Below are 19228 nucleotides of genomic sequence, written 5' to 3'. Positions count from 1 at the left end.
CAAACTCTGTCCCATCCACACCCCTAGCACTCAGTGAGTCTTAGTCAATATAGGCCTTAAAATCACCCATCACAACAACCCTGTACTTTTAAACCTTTCCAAAATCTGTCTACCTATCTGTTCCTCTATCTCCCGCTGGCTGTTGGGAGGCCTGCAGTAAACCCCCAACATTGCGACTTGCCCCTTCCTGTTTAAATACTCTTGCATGTTTAAATACTCTAGGTCATGTCGGCATAAGGAAGGGGGAGGTTTTGGGTATTCTAAAAGGAATTAAGGTGGACAAGTCCCCAGGACCGGATGGGATCTATCCCAGGTTACTGAGGGAAGCGAGGGACGAAATAGCTGGGGCCTTAACAGATATCTTTGCAGCATCCTTGAGCACGGGTGAGGTCCCGGAGGACTGGAGAATTGCTAATGTTGTCCCTTTGTTTAAGAAGGGTAGCAGGGAAAATCCAGGGAATTATAGACCTGTGAGCTTGACGTCAGTGGTAGGCAAACTGTTGGATAAGATACTGAGGGATAGGATCTATTCACATTTGGAAGAAAATAGACTTATCAGTGATAGGCAGCATGGTTTTGTGCAGGGAAGGTCATGTCTTACAAACCTAATAGAATTCTTTGAGGAAGTGACAAAGTTAATTGATGAGGGAAGGGCTGCAGATGTCATATACATGGACTTCAGTAAAGCATTTGATAAAGTTTCCCATGGCAGGTTGATGGAAAAAGTGAAGTCGTATGGGGTTCAGGGTGTACTAGCTAGATGAATAAAGAACTGGCTGGGCAACAGGAGACAGAGAGTAGTGGTGGAAGGGAGTGTCTCAAAATGGAGAAGGGTGACTAGTGGTGTTCCACAGGGATCCGTGCTCAGACCACTGTTGTTTGTGATCTACATAAATGATCTGGACGAAGGTATAAGTGGTCTGATGAGCAAGTTTGTAGATGATACTAAGATTGGTGGAATTGCAGATAGCGAGGAGGACTGTCAGAGAATACAGCAAAATATAAATAGATTGGAGAGTTGGGCAGAGAAATGGCAGATGGAGTTCAATCCAGGCAAATGCGAGGTGATGCATTTTGGAAGATCAAATTCAAGAGCGGACTATCTGGTCAATGGAAGGGTCCTGGGGAAAATTGATGTACAGAGAGATCTGGGAGTTCAGGTCCATTGTACCCTGAAGGTGGCAACGCAGGTCGATAGAGTGGTCAAGAAGGCATGCAGCATGCTTGCCTTCATCGGACGGGGTATTGAGTACAAGAGTCGGCAGGTCATGTTACAGTTGTATAGGACTTTGGTTAGGCCACATTTGGAATACTGCGTGCAGTTCTGGTCGCCACATTACCAGAAGGATGTGGATGCTTTAGAGAGGGTGCAGAGGAGGTTCACCAGGATGTTGCCTGGTATGGAGGGTGCTAGCTATGAAGAAAGGTTGAGTAGATTAAGATTGTTTTCATTGGAAAGACGGAAGTTGAGGGGAGACCTGATTGAGGTATACAAAATTATGAGAGGTATGGACAGGGTGGATAGCAACAAGCTTTTCCCAAGAGCGGGGGTGTCAGTTACAAGGGGGTCACGATTTCAAGGTGAGAGGGGGAAAGTTTAAGGGAGATGTGCGTGGAAAGTTTTTTACGCAGAGGGTGGTGGGTGCCTGGAACGCTTTACCAGCGGAGGTGGTAGAGGCGGGCACGATAGCATCATTTAAGATGCATCTAGACAGATATATGAACAGGCGGGTAACAGAGGGAAGTAGGTCCTTGGAAAATAGGCAACAGGTTTAGATAAAGGATCTGGATCGGCGCAGGCTGGGAGGGTGAAGGGCCTGTTCCTGTGCTGTAATTTTCTTTGTTCTTTGTTCCTGATCTCTACCCATATAGCCTCGCAGCCCCCTGGGGTGTCCTCCCACAGTACAGCTGTGCCATTCTCCCTAACCAGTAGTGCAACTCTCTGACCCTTTTTACATCCCCCTCTATCTCACCTGAAACATCCGTATCCAGGAACGTTTAGCTGCCAATCCTGTCCTACCTTAACCAAGTCTCTGTAATGGTATCAACATCATAGTTCCAAGTACTAATACAAGTTCTAAATTCATCTGCCTTACCTGGTCCACCGGACCCTCTTTGATCAGCAAGCACACCCTGCCTGCACTTCCTCGCAGTCTACTGGCCCTACTCTCTAGTTCCCCTTCAGTTAATTCACCTTTGCTCTGGTTCCCATCCCCCTGCCATACTAGTTTAAATCCTTCCGTGTGACACTAGCAAACCTCGCAGCCAGGATATTGGTGCCGTTCCAGTTTAGATGCAGCCCGTCCTTCTTGTGCAGGTCCCACCTGCCCCGGAAGAGATCCCAATGGTCCTCCTACACCACCAGTTTAGCCACGTGTTTAGCTGCTCTATCTTCCTATTTCTAGCCTCACTGGCACATGGCACAGGGAGTAATCCTGAGATTACAACCCTAGAGGTCCTGCCTTTTAACTTTCTACCTAACTCCCTGTGGCGCTAATAATTATACTCAAAGACGAGAGACAAGTACAATAGAGGCTTTATTGCTGTGCGATGCTATTCCTCCATCTGCAACTGTAGACTAGGGTCTGAGTGACTCACACGCATATTTATACACAAGCTCCCTGTGGGCGGAGCTAGCCGGCAGGGGCTGACCGGAGGAACCTGTATTACAGGTACAGGCATACATCCCCCTACTGCAAGTACACATCAGGCTGTCTACAATGCCACCTAACTTTGTATCATCTGCAAATTTGGATATATGACTTCCTATGCCATCAGTCAAGTCATTAATGAATAGTGTGAATAATTGAGGCCCCAACACAGATCCCTGTGGTACATCATCAGTCACCTCCTGCCAATTACAGTGATTACCCATTATCCCCTCTCTCTGTCGTCTGCCACTCAACCAATTTCCTAATCAGGTCAATAATCTGTCCTTAACTCCTTGGGCTTCCACCTCAGTTAACCTCAGTGTGAGACTTTATCAAATGCCTTCTGGAAGTCCAAATAAATAACATCCATAAACCTTCCCCTGTCCACTGCCTGAGTCACCTCTCCAAAAAAATCTAATAAGATTAGTCAGGCATGACCTTCCCTCCACGAATGTGTGCTGGCTCTCCCTGATAGACCGAGATTTTTCAAGGTGTTCAGTTACCCTATCAGACGAGGAGGAGCGTAACAGATATCTACAGACGCTGAAAGATGCCCTCGTATGAAGAGGATATGGCGCTCAACTCGTCGATCGACAGTTCCAACGTGCCACAGCAGGGAGCAATCCTTATCCATCCCTGACCACCTAGTGGCCTCCAATGAGCCAGGAAACCCACTGGGTGCCATTTCGCCTTGTCCACGTGTGTGTGTATCAGTACTGCACGGCACTCGGCTGGGGAGGCTGGTACATCCCGGGAGGCTGGTAGATCGTGGATAAGCTTGCCGAAGTAGGGTTAAAACCTACTTAGCCTCGTGCGCTGTTAAATCTCGCCCCCTTTGGGCGGGATCCTGATTTTGCACCTCGCTAGACTTGGGTATATCCCGCGAGACAGAAAATCTGCACGGAATCTACTGGCTGCGTTGCACTCGAGCAAGAGCCCAACACAGACGGCAGATCGCGCTTTAGCTGTCTCACTCTAATATGCAGATTTGCGAGGCAATGGGCGGGATCACATCGCGAGGCCTCGCAAGATCACGTCAGACCTTGTGATGCATGACGAGCCAGATAGATCCCGGATATGGGATTTCCAGGCATCTACTCATCGCCTCGTGCCACACTCCTTTTCGGGCATAACGCACCCGGGAGATCCTGCCCTTGGAAAGTTTCCCGTTCGATCATGCCCTCTATCTTTTAGTCTGGGACCGTTTCCTGGGAGTTCAGTTCCCCTCTGCCACCAGCAAAACTCTGACCTCTGATGTAAACTATTCTTTGAGCACAGACAGAGGGAAGTGATTATTTAATAATTGCCTAGGTCAATACTGGCTGTGGAAGCTAAATGATGCCACATGGGTTATTAGGGTTTGCGTCCGTTCTCAATAACGAGAACCCTCCTCTGAACCCTTGTTCCACTTGGATCAATTTGCAGTCAGTGGGAGTGGGAGGGTGACTTACCGAATTTGTTCCCAGGATCTGCAATGCTGCTTTGTCAGACTCCAGAAGCTTAGCCACCATCTTGAGAAAGCTCTCCACAAACAAGTTGATGCTCTGGCAGTGACAGGCCATTAGGAGCTGGTCTAAAGCCTCCATTGCAATACACACATAACTGGGAAGCAATTAAACACAGAACATGAGGAAACAATGTGGGAGATCACAGAAATCTGTCATGGTTAATTCATTGTGTATCTATATCCTATCCATCGGCAGTCACAGAACATTCACAGATAATATCCAGTCTACACACTGTTGAGAAAACTGGCATGAGTATTATTTCTGGACAATATGTAAAAATTTCTTTTCAAATCCTACATTATCCTTGCTCCAGTTTTTCAATATATGAATCAGTGTTGTGGCGCAAAGCTGGCATGGTGGAAGCAATTCCTCATTCGTAATTCCTCTGAATTAGGGATGGATAGTCCAGGCAGGGCAGGGATGGGAAGTCCAGGCATGGCAGGGATGGGAAGCCCAGGCAGGGCAGGGATGGGAAGCCCAGGCATGGCAGGGATGGGAAGCCCAGGCAGGGTAGGGATGGGAAGTCCAGGCAGGGTAGGGATGGGAAGCCCAGGCAGGGCAGGGATGGGAAGCCCAGGCAGGGCAGGGATGGGAAGTCCAGGCAGGGTAGGGATGGGAAGCCCAGGCAGGGCAGGGATGGGAAGCCCAGGCAGGGCAGGGATGGGAAGCCCAGGCATGGCAGGGATGGGAAGCCCAGGCAGGGCAGGAATGGGAAGCCCAGGCAGGGCAGGGATGGGAAGTCCAGGCAGGGCAGGGATGGGAAGCCCAGGCATGGCAGGGATGGGAAGTCCAGGCAGGGCAGGGATGGGAAGCCCAGGCAGGGCAGGAATGGGAAGCCCAGGCAGGGTAGGGATGGGAAGCCCAGGCACGGCAGGGATGGGAAGTCCAGGCACGGCAGGGATGGGAAGCCCAGGCAGGGCAGGGATGGGAAGCCCAGGCAGGGTAGGGATGGGAAGCCCAGGCACGGCAGGGATGGGAAGTCCAGGCAGGGCAGGGATGGGAAGCACAAGCAGGGCAGGGATGGGAAGCCCAGGCAGGGCAGGGATGGGAAGCACAAGCAGGGCAGGGATGGGAAGCCCAGGCAGGGCAGGGATGGGAAGTCCAGGCAGGGCAGGGATGGGAAGCACAAGCAGGGCAGGGATGGGAAGCCCAGGCAGGGCAGGAATGGGAAGCCCAGGCACGGCAGGGATGGATAGTCCAGGCAGGGCAGGGATGGGAAGCCCAGGCAGGGCAGGGATGGGAAGCCCAGGCAGGGTAGGGATGGGAAGCCCAGGCAGGGTAGGGATGGGAAGCCCAGGCACGGCAGGGATGGGAAGCCCAGGCAGGGCAGGGATGGGAAGCCCAGGCAGGGCAGGGATGGGAAGCCCAGGCAGGGCAGGGATGGGAAGCCCAGGCACGGCAGGGATGGGAAGCCCAGGCAGGGCTGCCACTCCCCTGATGACATTAAGTCAGTGATCCCACAGCCCTGTTGGCTGTGAACACTCACCGTCCAGCTGTGTACAGGAGGATCCATGTGAGTGAGGAACTAGGGGCACTGTTTTGGAATTAGGGGCATCCCAAATACGACTGAGATGAGGGGAGGGATTTTTCTCTCAAATGGTTGTGTGACTTTGAAACTCTGTCTCAGAATGTGAAAGTGGGGTCGTCGAGTATTTTTGAGGCAGAGGTCGACAGATTCATTTTGGGCAGGGAAATCAAAGTTTATCGGGATAAATTACAGGGTAGTTTGAGAAGGTGGATTGAAAGCTGGCTGAGCTGTAGGGGACAGAGGGTGGTGATAGACGGCTGCATTAGTGACTGGAAGCCAGTGTCCAGTGACGTACCACAAGGATCTGTGCTGGGCCCCTTATTGGGGGGGGGGGGGGGGGGGGGGGGGGGTGCTAGAACATAAGAACATAAGAACTAGGAGCAGGAGTAGGCCATCTGGCCCCTCGAGCCTGCTCCGCTATTCAATGAGATCATGGCTGATCTTTTGGGGACTCAGCTCCACTTTCCCGCTTGCTCACCATAACCTTTATCGTGATAAATGGTGGAGTAAGCTCAAAGGGCTAAAGGCCTCCTCCTGCTCCTATCTTCTGTACATTTTTCATTCCATCACTGTTCAAAAATCTATCTACCTTTGCCTTAAAAACATTCACCGAGGTAGTCTCAACTGCTTCACTGGGCAGGAAATTCCACAGATGCACAACCCTTTGGGTGAAGATGTTCCTCCTCAGCTCAGTCCTAAATCTGAATCTTAATAAAGGGAACTATGAGGATATGAGGCATGAGTTGGCCTTGATAGATTGGGGAGAGTTACTTAAAGAGATGACAGTGGATAGACAATGGCAAACATTCAAGGAACACATGGGGGAACAACAGCAACTGTTCATTCCTGTCTGGCACAAAGGCAAAGGGGGTAAGAGGGCCAATCCATGGCTTACAAAGGAAATTAGAAATAATATCCGATACAAGGAAGAAGCATACGGATTGTCCAAGAAAAATAATAGGTCTGAGGATTGGGAGCAGTTTAGAATTCAGCAATGAAGGACGAAGGGATTGATTAAGAAGGGGAAAGTACAGAACGAAAGGAAGCTTGCAGAGAACAGAAAGACTGACACTAAGAGTTTCTACAGATATGTGAAGAGGAAGCGATTCGTAAAGAGAAATGTATGCCCCCTACAGACAGAAACAGGGGAATGCAGAATAAGGGACAATGAAATGGCTGAGCAATTGAATACATACTTTGGTTCTGTCTTCACAAATGAGGACACAAATCAGATCCCAGAAATGTTGGAGAATGAAAGGTTTAGTGAGAGGGAAGGACTGAGGGAGATCAACATTAGTAGAGAAATGGTGATGGGAAAATTGATGGGATTGAAGGCGGATAAATCCCCAGGGCCTGAGAATCTGCATCCCAGATTGCTTAAGGAGGTGGCTGTGGATATAGTGGATGCGTTGGTGGTCAGCTTCCGGGATTCTATAGACTCTGGAACTGTCCCTGCAGGTTGGAGGGTAGCTAATGTCACTCCGATATTCAAAAAGGGAGGTAGAGAGAAAGCAGGGAATTATAGACCAGTAAGCCTAACATTGGTAGTGGGGAAAATGCTTAAATCCATAATCAAGGACTTTATAGCGGAACATTTAGAAAGCAGTGGCAGGATCAGTCAGAGTCAGCATGGATTTCTGAAGGGAAAATCATGCTTGACAAATCTGTTGGAATTCTTTGAAGATGTAACCAGTACAGTTGATGAGGGGGGAGCCAGTCGATGTGGTATATTTGGACTTGCAGAAGGTGTTTGACAAAGTCCCGCATAAGAGATTATTGTCAAAATTAAAGTGCACGGGATTGGGGGAAAGGTATTGAGGTGGATAGAAAACTGGTTGGCAGAGAGGAAACAAAGGGAGGGATTAATGGGTCCTTTTCGAATTGGCAGGCAGTAACCAGTGGGGTACCACAGGGATCGGTGCTGGGACCCCAGCTATTCACAATATATATTAATGATTTGGATGAGGGAACAAAATGTAACATCTCAAAGTTTGCAGATGATACCAAGTTAGGTGGGAGGGTGAATTGTGACGAGGATGCAGAGATCCTACAGTAAGATCCGGACAGGTTGGGCGAGTGGGCAAACCAATGGCAGATGCAGTATAATTTGGATAAGTGTGAGGTTATTCATTTTGGAAGCAAAAACAGGAAGGCAGATTACTACCTGAATGGTTGTAAATTGGGAGAGGGGAGTGTGCAGCGGGACCTGGGTGTCCTTGTGCACCATTCGCTGAAGGTAAGCATGCAGGTGCAGCAGGCGGTAAAGAAGGCTAATGGTATGTTGGCCTTCATTGTGAGAGGTTTCGAGTATAGAAGCAGGGATGTGTTGCTGCAATTATACAGGGCCTTGGGAGACCACACCTGGAGTACTGTGTGCAGTTTTGGTCTCCTTCTTAACTAATTCTTAACTCCTTAAACTAATTTGTCAGGGGGCTGGGAAAATGAGCTGTAGTCCAGAAGCCAGTGTTGAGAGTAGTGAGGTACTGAGGAGGGTATCAAGGTCGCAGGAGTGTACCGGCAGACAGAAAGGTGGGTTGAAGTGTGTCTACTTCAATGCAAGGAGCATCCGGAATAAGGTACGTGAACTTGGAGCGTGGATTGGTACTTGGGACTACGATGTTGTGGCCATTGCGGAGACATGGTTAGAACAGGGACAGGAACGGTTGTTGGAAGTTCCAGGGTATAGATGTTTCAGTAAGAGTAGGGGAGGTGGTAAGAGAGGTGGAGGAGTAGCATTGTTAATCAAGGATAGTTTAACGGTTGCAGAAAGGCAATTCAAAGGGGATCTGCCTACTGAGGTAATATGGGCTGAAGTTAGAAATAGGAAAGGAGCAGTCACGTTGTCAGGTGTTTTCTATAGGCCCCCAAATAGTAATAGAGATGTGGAGGAAGAAATTGCAACCCAGATTTTGGATAGGTGTAGAGGTCTCAGGGTAGTTGTCATGGGTGACTTTAACTTTCCAAATATTGATTGGAACCTCTGTAGGTCGAACAGTTCGGATGGGGCAGTTTTTGTACAGTGTGTGCAGGAGGGTTTCCTGACACAATATGTGGATAGGCCGACAAGAGGGGGGGCCACATTGGATTTGGTACTGGGTAATGAACCGGGCCAAGTGTTAGATTTGTTTGTGAGAGAGCACTTTGGAGATAGTGACCACAATTCGGTGTCTTTCACTATTGCAATGGAGAGGGATACGGCCATACGGCAGGGCAAGGTTTATAATTGGGAGAGGGGTAATTATGATGCGATTAGGCAAGAATTAGGGAGCATAAAATGGGAACAGAAACTGTCAGGGAAAGGCACAAATGAAAAGTGGAGCTTGTTCAAGGAACAAATACTGCGTGTCCTTGATAGGTATGTCCCTGTCAGGCAGGGAGGAAATGGCCGTGTGAGGGAACCATGGTTCACAAAACAGATTGAATGTCTTGTCAAGAGGAAAAAGGAAGAGTATGTAAGGATGAGAAAACAAGGTTCAATTGGGTCGCTTGAGGGTTGCAAGGTAGCAAGGAATGAGCTAAAAAAAGGGCTTAGGAGAGCTAGGAGGGGGCATGAGAAGTCCTTGGCGGGTCGGATTAAAGAAAACCCCAAGGCTTTTTACTCTTATGTGAGAAATAAAAGAATGACCAGGGTGAGGGTAGGGCTGGTCAAGGACACTAGTGGGAACTTGTGCATGGATTCAGAAGAAATAGGAGGGGGTGGGCACGGTAGTGCAGTGATGGTGTCATTGGATTAGTAATCTAGAAGCCCGGACTAATGCTGCAGGTACATGAGTTCAAATCCCACTAAGGCAGCTGGGTAAATTTAAATTTGCCAGCAGAGGGCAGCAGAGCAGCTCTTCTGATTGGCTGTTCCGGGGAGATTTGCATACGTGCATTGCTGTCAGCGTAAATTGAAGGTGTACCTACGCAAGTGACCCGAGGAGTTCGAGTGAAGGCAAGCATCCAGCAGAGGGCAGCAGAGCAGCTCTTCTGATTGGCTGTTCCGGGGAGATTTGCATATGTGCAGTGCGGTCAGCGTAAGTTGACAGTGTCTCTGCGCAAGTGACCCGAGGAGTTCGAGTGAAGGCAAGCATCCAGCAGAGGGCAGCTCTTCTGATTGGCTGTTCCGGGGAGATTTGCAACTGGGGCAGCACGGTAGCATTGTGGATAGCACAATCGCTTCACAGCTCCAGGGTCCCAGGTTCGATTCCGGCTTGGGTCACTGTCTGTGCGGAGTCTGCACGTTCTCCCCATGTCTGCGTGGGTTTCCTCCGGGTGCTCCGGTTTCCTCCCACAGTCCAAAGATGTGCAGGTTAGGTGGATTGGCCATGATAAATTGCCCTTAGTGTCCAAAATTGCCCTTAGTATTGGGTGGGGTTACTGGGTTATGGGGATAGGGTGGAGTTGTTGACCTTGGGTAGGGTGCTCTTTCCAAGAGCCGATGCAGACTCGATGGGCTGAATGGCCTCCTTCTGCACTGTAAATTCTATGATTCTATGAGAGGCGTTGAAGGAGAGGGGCCATGTTTTTGAGGATGAGAGTGTGATACAGGCGGGTAGGCTGGAGGAGGTAGATGTTCTGAGGAAGGATGTATTAGCAATTTTGAAAAATCTGAGGGTCGACAAGTCCCCTGGGCCAGATGGGATATATCCAAGGATTCGTTGGGAGGCAAGGGATGAGATTGCAGAGCCTATGGCTTCGATCTTTGGATCCTCATTATCCACGGGGATAGTGCCAGAGGACTGGAGAGTGGCGAATGTTGTTCCTCTGTTCAAGAAAGGGAATAGGAATGACCCTGGTAATTATAGGCCAGTTAGTCTTACTTCGGTGGTCGGTAAGTTAATGGAAAAGGTCCTGAAGGATAGGATTTATGACCATTTGGACAGATGCATCTTAATCCGGGATAGTCAACACGGATTTGTGAAGGGTAAGTCTTGCCTCACAAATTTGATTGAATTCTTTGAGGAGGTAACTAAGTACATAGATGAAGGTAGAGCAGTTGATTTCGTATGCATGGATTTTAGTAAGGCGTTTGATAAGGTTCCCCATGGTCGGCTCATGAAGAAAGTAAGGAGGTGTGGGATAGAGGGAAATTTGGCCAATTGGATAAGTAACTGGCTATCACATGGAAGACAGAGGGTGGTGGTGGATGGAAAATTTTCATCCTGGAGACCAGTTAGCAGCGGTGTACCACAGGGATGAGTGCTGGGTCCTCTGCTACTTGTGATTTTTATCAATGACTTGGAGGAGGGGGCTGAAGGGTGGGTCAGTAAATTTGCTGATGACACCAAGATTGGTGGAGTAGTGGATGAGGTGGAGGGCTGTTGTAGGCTGCAAAGAGACATTGATAGGATGCAGAGCTGGGCCGAAAAATGGCAGATGGAGTTTAACCCTGATAAGTGCGAGGTGATTCATTTTGGTAGAAAAAATTTGAATGTGGATTACAGGGTCAATGGCAGGTTCTGAGGAATGTGGATAACAGAGAGATCTTGGGGTTCATGTCCACAGATCTCTGAAGATTGCCACTCAAGTGGATAGAGCCGTGAAGAAGGCTTATGGTGTGTTAGCATTTATTAACAGGGGGCTTGAGTTTAAGAGCCACGGGGTTATGTTGCAACTGTACATGACCCTGGTGAGACCACGTTTGGAGTATTGTGTGCAGTTCTGGTCACGTTATAGGAAGGATGTGGAAGCATTGGAAAGGGTGCAAAGGAGATTTACCAGGATGCTGCCTGGTTTGCAAGATAGTCTTATGAGGAAAGGTTGAGGGAGCTAGGGCTTTTCTCTTTGGAGCGGAGGAGGATGAGAGGCGACTTAGAACATAGAACATAGAACAGTACAGCACAGAACAGGCCCTTCGGCCCTCGATGTTGTGCCGAGCCATGATCACCCTACTCAAACCCACGTATCCACCCTATACCCGTAACCCAACAACCCCCCCTTAACCTTACTTTTTAGGACACTACGGGCAATTTAGCATGGCCAATCCACCTAACCCGCACATCTTTGGACTGTGGGAGGAAACCGGAGCACCCGGAGGAAACCCACGCACACACGGTGAGGACGTGCAGACTCCACACAGACAGTGACCCAGCCGGGAATCGAACCTGGGACCCTGGAGCTGTGAAGCATTTATGCTAACCACCATGCTACCGTGCTGCCCCCTTAATAGACCGACTTAATAGAGGTTTATAAGATGATGAGGGGGGGTAAATAGAGTGGACGTTCAGAGACTATTTCTTCGGGTGGATGTAGCTGTTACAAGGGAGCATAACTATAAGATTCAGGGTGGGAGATATAGGAGGGATGTCCAAGGTAGATTCTTTACTCAGAGAGTGGTTAGGGTGTGGAATGGACTGCCTGCTGTGATAGTGGAGTCGGACACTTTAGGAACTTTCAAGCGGTTATTGGATAGGCACATGGAGCAGACCAGAATGACAGGGAGTGGGATAGCTTGATCTTGGTTTCGGACAATGCTCGGCACAACATCGAGAACCGAAGGGCCTGTTCTGTGCTGTACTATTCTATGTTCTATGTTCTCTGAGGAATGATGTTCTTGCTCTCGAGGGAGCGCAGCAAAGGTTTACCAGACTGATTCCAGGGATGGCGGGACTGTCATATGGGGAGAGATTGACGAGGTTGGGATTGTTCTCGCTGGAGTTCAGAAGAATGAGGGGGGATCTCACAGAGACTTATAAAATTCTAACAGGACTGGACAGGGTAGATGCAGGGAAGATGTTACCAATGATGGGTGTGTCCAGAACCAGGGGTCACAGTCTGAGGATTCAAGGTAAACCATTTCGGACAGAGATAAGGAGATATTTCTTCACCCAAAGAGTGGTGAGCCTGTGGAATTCATTACCACAGGAAGTAGTTGATGCTAAAAAGTTGAATATATTCAAGAGGTGGCTGGATATAGCACTTGGGGAGAATGGGATCAGAGGCTATGGGGAGAAAGCAGGATTAGGCTATTGAGTTGGATGATCAGCAATGATGGTGAGGAATGGCAGAGCAGGCTCGAAGGCCTCCTCCTGCTTTACCTTCTATGTATGTATCTATGTAAATCTGCTCCCCCTTCATTTGAGGCTATTCCCCCTGGTTCTACTTTCAAAAGGATCAGAAAGTTTGAGGGTGACACAAAGATTGGCCGGATGGATAACAGTGAGGTTGAGAGTCTTGGGTTACAGGAAGATATCGACGGGATGGTCAAATGGGCAGAAAAGTGGCCGATGGAATTTAACCCTGGAAAGTGTGAGGTGATACACTTTGGAAGGAGCAATTTGACAAGGAAATAGTCAATGAATGTCCTGAGATTGGGAAGTTCCGAGGAACAAAGGGGCCTTGGCGTGTCTGTCCATAGATCTCTGAATGCAGAAGGGCAGGTTAATAGGGTGGGGAAAAGGGCATTTGGTACACTTGCCTTTATCAATTGGGGCACAGATTACAAAAGCAGGGAGGTCATGTTGGAGTTGGAGACCTTTGGTGAGGCCACAGCTGGAGCACTGTGTGTAATTCTGGTCACCACATTATAGGGAGGATGTGATTGGACTGGAGGGGGTACAGAGGAGATTCACCAGGATGGTGCCTTGGATGGAATGTTTAAGTTATGAAGAGAGGTTGGATAGGCTGGGGTTGTTTTCACTGGAGCAGAGAAGACTGAGGGGCGACCTGATCGAGGTGGACAAGATTATGAGGGACATGGACAGGGTGGATAGGGAGCAGCTGTTCCCCTTATTTGAAGGATCAGTTATGAGGGGGACACAAGTTCAAGGTGAGGGGCGGGAGGTTCAGGGGGGAATTTGAGGAAAAACCTTTGACTCAGCGGGTGGTGACGGTCTGGAACGCACTGTCTGGGAGGGTGGTGATGGTCAGGAACACACTGCCTGGGAGGGTGGTGACGGTCAGGAACGCACTGCACTGCCTGGGAGGGTGGTGACGGTCAGGAACACACTGCCTGGGAGGGTGGTAGAGGCTGGAACGCACTGCCTGGGAGGGTGGTGACGGTCAGGAACACACTGCCTGGGAGGGTGGTGACGGTCAGGAACACACTGCCTGGGAGGGTGGGAGAGGCTGGAACGCACTGCCTGGGAGGGTGGTGACGGTCAGGAACGCACTGCCTGGGAGGGTGGTGAGGGTCTGGAACACACTGCCTGGGAGGGTGGTGACGGTCAGGAACACACTGCCTGGGAGGGTGGTGATGGTCAGGAACACACTGCCTGGGAGGGTGGGAGAGGCTGGAACGCACTGCCTGGGAGGGTGGTGACGGTCAGGAACACACTGCCTGGGAGGGTGGTGACGGTCTGGAACACACTGCCTGGGAGGGTGGTGACGGTGTGGAACACACTGCCTGGGAGGGTGGTGATGGTCAGGAACACACTGCCTGGGAGGGTGGTGACGGTCAGGAACACACTGCCTGGGAGGGTGGTGACGGTCTGGAACGCACTGCCTGGGAGGGTGGTGACGGCCTGGAACACACTGCCTGGGAGGGTGGTGACGGCCTGGAACACACTGCCTGGGTGGGTGGTGACGGTCAGGAACACACTGCCTGGGAGGGTGGTGACGGTCTGGAATACACTGCCTGGGAGGGTGGTGACGGTCAGGAACACACTGCCTGGGAGGGTGGTAAAGGCTGGAACACACTGCCTGGGAGGGTGGTGATGGTCAGGAACACACTGCCTGGGAGGGTGGTGATGGTCAGGAACACACTGCCTGGGAGGGTGGTAAAGGCTGGAACACACTGCCTGGGAGGGTGGTGACGGTCAGGAACGCACTGCCTGGGAGGGTGGTGACGGTCAGGAACACACTGCCTGGGAGGGTGGTGACGGTCAGGAACACACTGCCTGGGAGGGTGGTGACGGTGTGGAACACACTGCCTGGGAGGTTGGGAGAGGCTGGAACGCACTGCCTGGGAGGGTGGTGACGGTCAGGAACACACTGCCTGGGAGGGTGGGAGAGGCTGGAACGCACTGCCTGGGAGGGTGGTGACGGTCAGGAACACACTGCCTGGGAGGGTGGTGATGGTCAGGAACACACTGCCTGGGAGGGTGGTAGAGACGGGTTGCTTCACGTCCTAACATTCAAGGCTATGGGCCAAATGCTGGCAAGTGGAATTAGTCAGCAGGTCAGGTGTTTTTCACGTGTTGGTGCAGACCCGATGGGCTGAAGGGCCACTTCTGCACTGTGTGATTCTGTAAATTTATAATTTTGTGAAATGGTAATGTGGAACTTGAAACACAAACGGAGCAGACTGTTGTTCTTTCAATGTTGCTACTGTGTGACACTTTGGTCTCGAAATATGTCGAGCCCAACACACATCCCAGAGGGTTGAGGTGATTGCCCAGGTTCTGTAGAGGACAGGTCAGTGTTTAATGAAGAGGATTGCTGAGGGGCCACCCAAGCACATCTGAAGCTGTGAATTGCAGCTCTTGCATTTTCCATACCCGTATCGGTGCCTGGCCACATCTCTGCTCAGTCTCTCTGCCAGATAGGCACCAATCCGGTCCAGCTTCTCAGGGGCAGACAAAGCATAAAATGTCAGCTTCTCCATGTTGACTTTCACTAACCCATCCTGGAATTAATCACAGAGGGAATCAACACCAAACATACTTCAATATCAGCAACAATATCACAGATCACTGCTCACCCCTCAATGCAGCAACAGAACACTGGCTGAAGATGGGCAAAGACATCATTAGCCAGGAGATTGACACTCTCCCAACCAACTGCAATAATGAGCATGTTCAGATTTGCAGTTTGTGGTAAACTATTGTTACACCTGTATTAGGTGATATAAGGTAGGACCTGTACTACAGGTTCGCCAGTAGTCTCTGCCGGCTGGCTCCACCCAGTAGGCGGAGAATAAATATGCGTGTCCTCCATTCAGCAGCCATTTCGCCAGCTGCTGTGGGAGGCCATACATCTTAGAGCAATAAAGCCTCAGTTGTATCCAACTCTAGTCTTTGTTCAATTCATCGTGCATCAGAGTTTATCATTTTGGATAAATGATTTGTATTTCAAAATGCCCCAGAAAACTCCAGCACGGAGTTAGATACAGAGTAAAGCTCCCTCTACACTGTCCCCATCAAACACTCCCAGGACAGGTACAGCACGGGGTTAGATACAGAGTAAAGCTCCCTCTACACTGTCCCCATCAAACACTCCCAGGACAGGTACAGCACGGGGTTAGATACAGAGTAAAGCTCCCTCTACACTGCCCCCATCAAACACTCCCAGGACAGGTACAGCACAGGGTGAGATACAGAGTAAAGCTCCCTCTACACTGTCCCCATCAATCACACTCAAGACAGGTACAGCACGGGGTTAGATACAGAGTAAAGCTCCCTCTACCCTGTCCCCAACAAACACTCCCAGGACAGGTACAGCATGGGGTTAGATACAGAGTAAAGCTCCCTCTACACTGTCCCCATCAATCACACCCAGGACAGGAAGAGCACGGGGTTAGATACAGAGTAAAGCTCCCTCGACACTGTCCCCATCAATCACACCCAAGACAGGTACAGCATGGGGTTAGATACTGAGTAAAGCTCCCTCCACACTGTCCCCATCAAACACTCCCAGGACAGGTACAGCACGGGGTTAGATACAGAGTAAAGCATCCTCTACACTGTCCCCATCAAACACCTCCAGGACAGGTACAGCACGGGGTTAGATACAGAGTAAAGCTCCCTCTACACAGTCCCCATTAAACACTCCCAGGACAGGTACAGCACGGGGTTAGATACAGGGTAAAGCTCCCTCTACACTGTCCCTATCAAACACTCCCAGGACAGGTACAGCACGGGGTTAGATACAGAGTAAAGCTCTCTCTACTCTGTCCCCATCAAACACTCCCAGGACAGGTACAGCACGGGGTTAGATACAGAGTAAAGCTCCCTCTACACTGTCCCCATCAAACACTCCCAGGACAGGTACAGCACGGGGTTAGATACAGAGTAAAGCTCCCTCTACCCTGTCCCCAACAAACACTCCCAGGACAGGTACAGCATGGGGTTAGATACAGAGTAAAGCTCCCTCTACACTGTCCCCATCAATCACACCCAGGACAGGAAGAGCACGGGGTTAGATACAGAGTAAAGCTCCCTCGACACTGTCCCCATCAATCACACCCAAGACAGGTACAGCATGGGGTTAGATACTGAGTAAAGCTCCCTCCACACTGTCCCCATCAAACACTCCCAGGACAGGTACAGCACGGGGTTAGATACAGAGTAAAGCATCCTCTACACTGTCCCCATCAAACACCTCCAGGACAGGTACAGCACGGGGTTAGATACAGAGTAAAGCTCCCTCTACACAGTCCCCATTAAACACTCCCAGGACAGGTACAGCACGGGGTTAGATACAGGGTAAAGCTCCCTCTACACTGTCCCTATCAAACACTCCCAGGACAGGTACAGCACGGGGTTAGATACAGAGTAAAGCTCTCTCTACTCTGTCCCCATCAAACACTCCCAGGACAGGTACAGCACGGGGTTAGATACAGAGTAAAGCTCCCTCTACACTGCCCCCATCAAACACTCCCAGGACAGGTACAGCACAGGGTGAGATACAGAGTAAAGCTCCCTCTACACTGTCCCCATCAATCACACTCAAGACAGGTACAGCACGGGGTTAGATACAGAGTAAAGCTCCCTCTACACTGTCCCCAACAAACATTCCCAGGACAGGTACAGCACGGGGTTAGATACAGAGTAAAGCTCCCTCTACACTGTCCCCATCAATCACACCCAAGACAGGTACAGCACGGGGTTAGATACAGAGTAAAGCCCCCTCTACACTGTCCCCATCAAACACTCCCAGGACAGGAACAGCACAGGGTTAGATACAGAGTAAAGCTCCCTCTACACTGTCCCCATCAAACACTCCCAGGACAGGTACAGCACGGGGTTAGATAGAGAGTAAAGCTCCCTCTACACTGTCCCCATCAAACACTCCCAGGACAGGAACAGCACAGGGTTAGATACAGAGTAAAGCTCCCTCTACACTGTCCCCATCAAACACGCCCAGGACAGGTACAGCACGGGGTTAGATACAGAATAAAGCTCCCTCTACACTGTCCCCATCAAACACTCCCAGGACAGGTACAGCACGGGGTTAGATACAGAGTAAAGCTCCCTCTACACTGTCCCCATCAAACACTCCCAGGACAGGTACAGCACGGGGTTAAATACAGAGTAAAGCTCCCTCTACACTGTCCCCATCAAACACTCCCAGGACAGGTACAGCACGGGGTTAGATACAGAGTAAAGCTCCCTCTACACTGTCCCCATCAAACACTCCCAGGACAGGTACAGCACGCGGTTAGATACAGAGTAAAGCTCCCTCTACACTGTCCCCATCAAACACTCCCAGGACAGGTACAGCACGGGGTTAGATACAGAGTAAAGCTCTCTCTACACTGTCCCCATCAAACACTCCCAGGACAGGAACAGCACAGGGTTAGATACAGAGTAAAGCTCCCCCTACACTGTCCCCATCAAACACTCCCAGGACAGGTACAGCACGGGGTTAGATACCGAATAAAGCTCCCTCTGCTGTTAGGATCCCCGTTTTGAACAATAACTATTTAAAAGGAAAGGAACCCACATGAGGCCAACAGAAAAAAAATCACTGGGCAAAAGGTAATTTCTCAAAATTGTTCCCACAATAAATCAACTGAACTCAACTTAAGTCAAACATTGATTGAAATGATATTTTAAATACAAAGTCAATTTTTCCTTGTCAATAAACCAAAGATTCACCTCACACAATTGCAACACTAATATAACTTCCCACACAAACGTGGCACCACATGGAATTTCTGTCCTTCCCACTTGACCTTTGTGTTGTCCGATCTCTCATTTCCCATCCAACCATCTCAGCCCTCGAGTCATAGTCACGAGAATCTGTGTTTCATCCAAATTCCTCAGACACTGTAACCACTGACAAGGTGCACGTCTAGAAACTGATCACTCAGGGTTACAAATCAATACTTGAAATAAGCTTTTACCTCGGGGTCTTCAGGGAAGATGTTGTCCACCAGTCTCTTATACCTCGGACGCAGAGCTCCACAGCAGCCACACACACCTGAGAGGGAAGACAAGAAATTGTGTTTGACTGACCTACTTAACCAGGCACCGTGCAACCACCTGTGGCAAACGTACTGCAGCAAAAGCACAACAGGTGAGGTTTTAGGGTTGGCTGTTTCAGTGATAAGACAAACTAATCTTTCGAACAGAATAAGATCTGTTTCAGCAAGGTGCTCACACAGTGATGGCTCAGAAATGCAGAGTCAGAATGATTTCACTGGAACAACGGAGGTTGAGGGGTGACCTGATAGAAGTCTACAAGATTATGAGGGGCATGGATAGAGTGGATGGGCAGGCATTCTTTCCCAGGGTGGAGGGGTCAGTTGCCAGGGGGCATGGGTTTAAGGCCCGTGGGGCACAATTGAGAGATGTGCGAGGCAGGTTTTTTATGCAGAGGGTGGTGAGTGCCTGGACCGCGTTGCCAGGGGAGGCTGTGGAAGCAGATACATTAACGGCGTTCAAAAGGCATCTTGA

General features: G+C 50.0%; 1 protein-coding gene across 1 annotated transcript in view; it reads right to left on the bottom strand.

The window, feature by feature from the left end:
• efr3ba (EFR3 homolog Ba (S. cerevisiae)) overlaps nucleotides 1-19228 on the bottom strand; it is a 301549-nt gene that overhangs the window by 240967 nt on the left and 41354 nt on the right. The window contains exons 2-4 of the mRNA XM_038797345.1: nucleotides 18676-18752; nucleotides 15107-15234; nucleotides 4103-4253 (exon numbers count right to left, since the gene is read on the bottom strand). Of these exons, the coding sequence (XP_038653273.1) occupies nucleotides 4103-4253; nucleotides 15107-15234; nucleotides 18676-18752 (356 nt within the window). The remainder of the gene's footprint in view (nucleotides 1-4102; nucleotides 4254-15106; nucleotides 15235-18675; nucleotides 18753-19228) is intronic.

This window comes from Scyliorhinus canicula, chromosome 1, assembly GCF_902713615.1.
Source record: "Scyliorhinus canicula chromosome 1, sScyCan1.1, whole genome shotgun sequence".
Classification (NCBI taxonomy): domain Eukaryota; kingdom Metazoa; phylum Chordata; class Chondrichthyes; order Carcharhiniformes; family Scyliorhinidae; genus Scyliorhinus; species Scyliorhinus canicula.
Note: the sequence above shows the minus strand (reverse complement) of the source record. Positions and strands in the feature narration are given on the sequence as shown.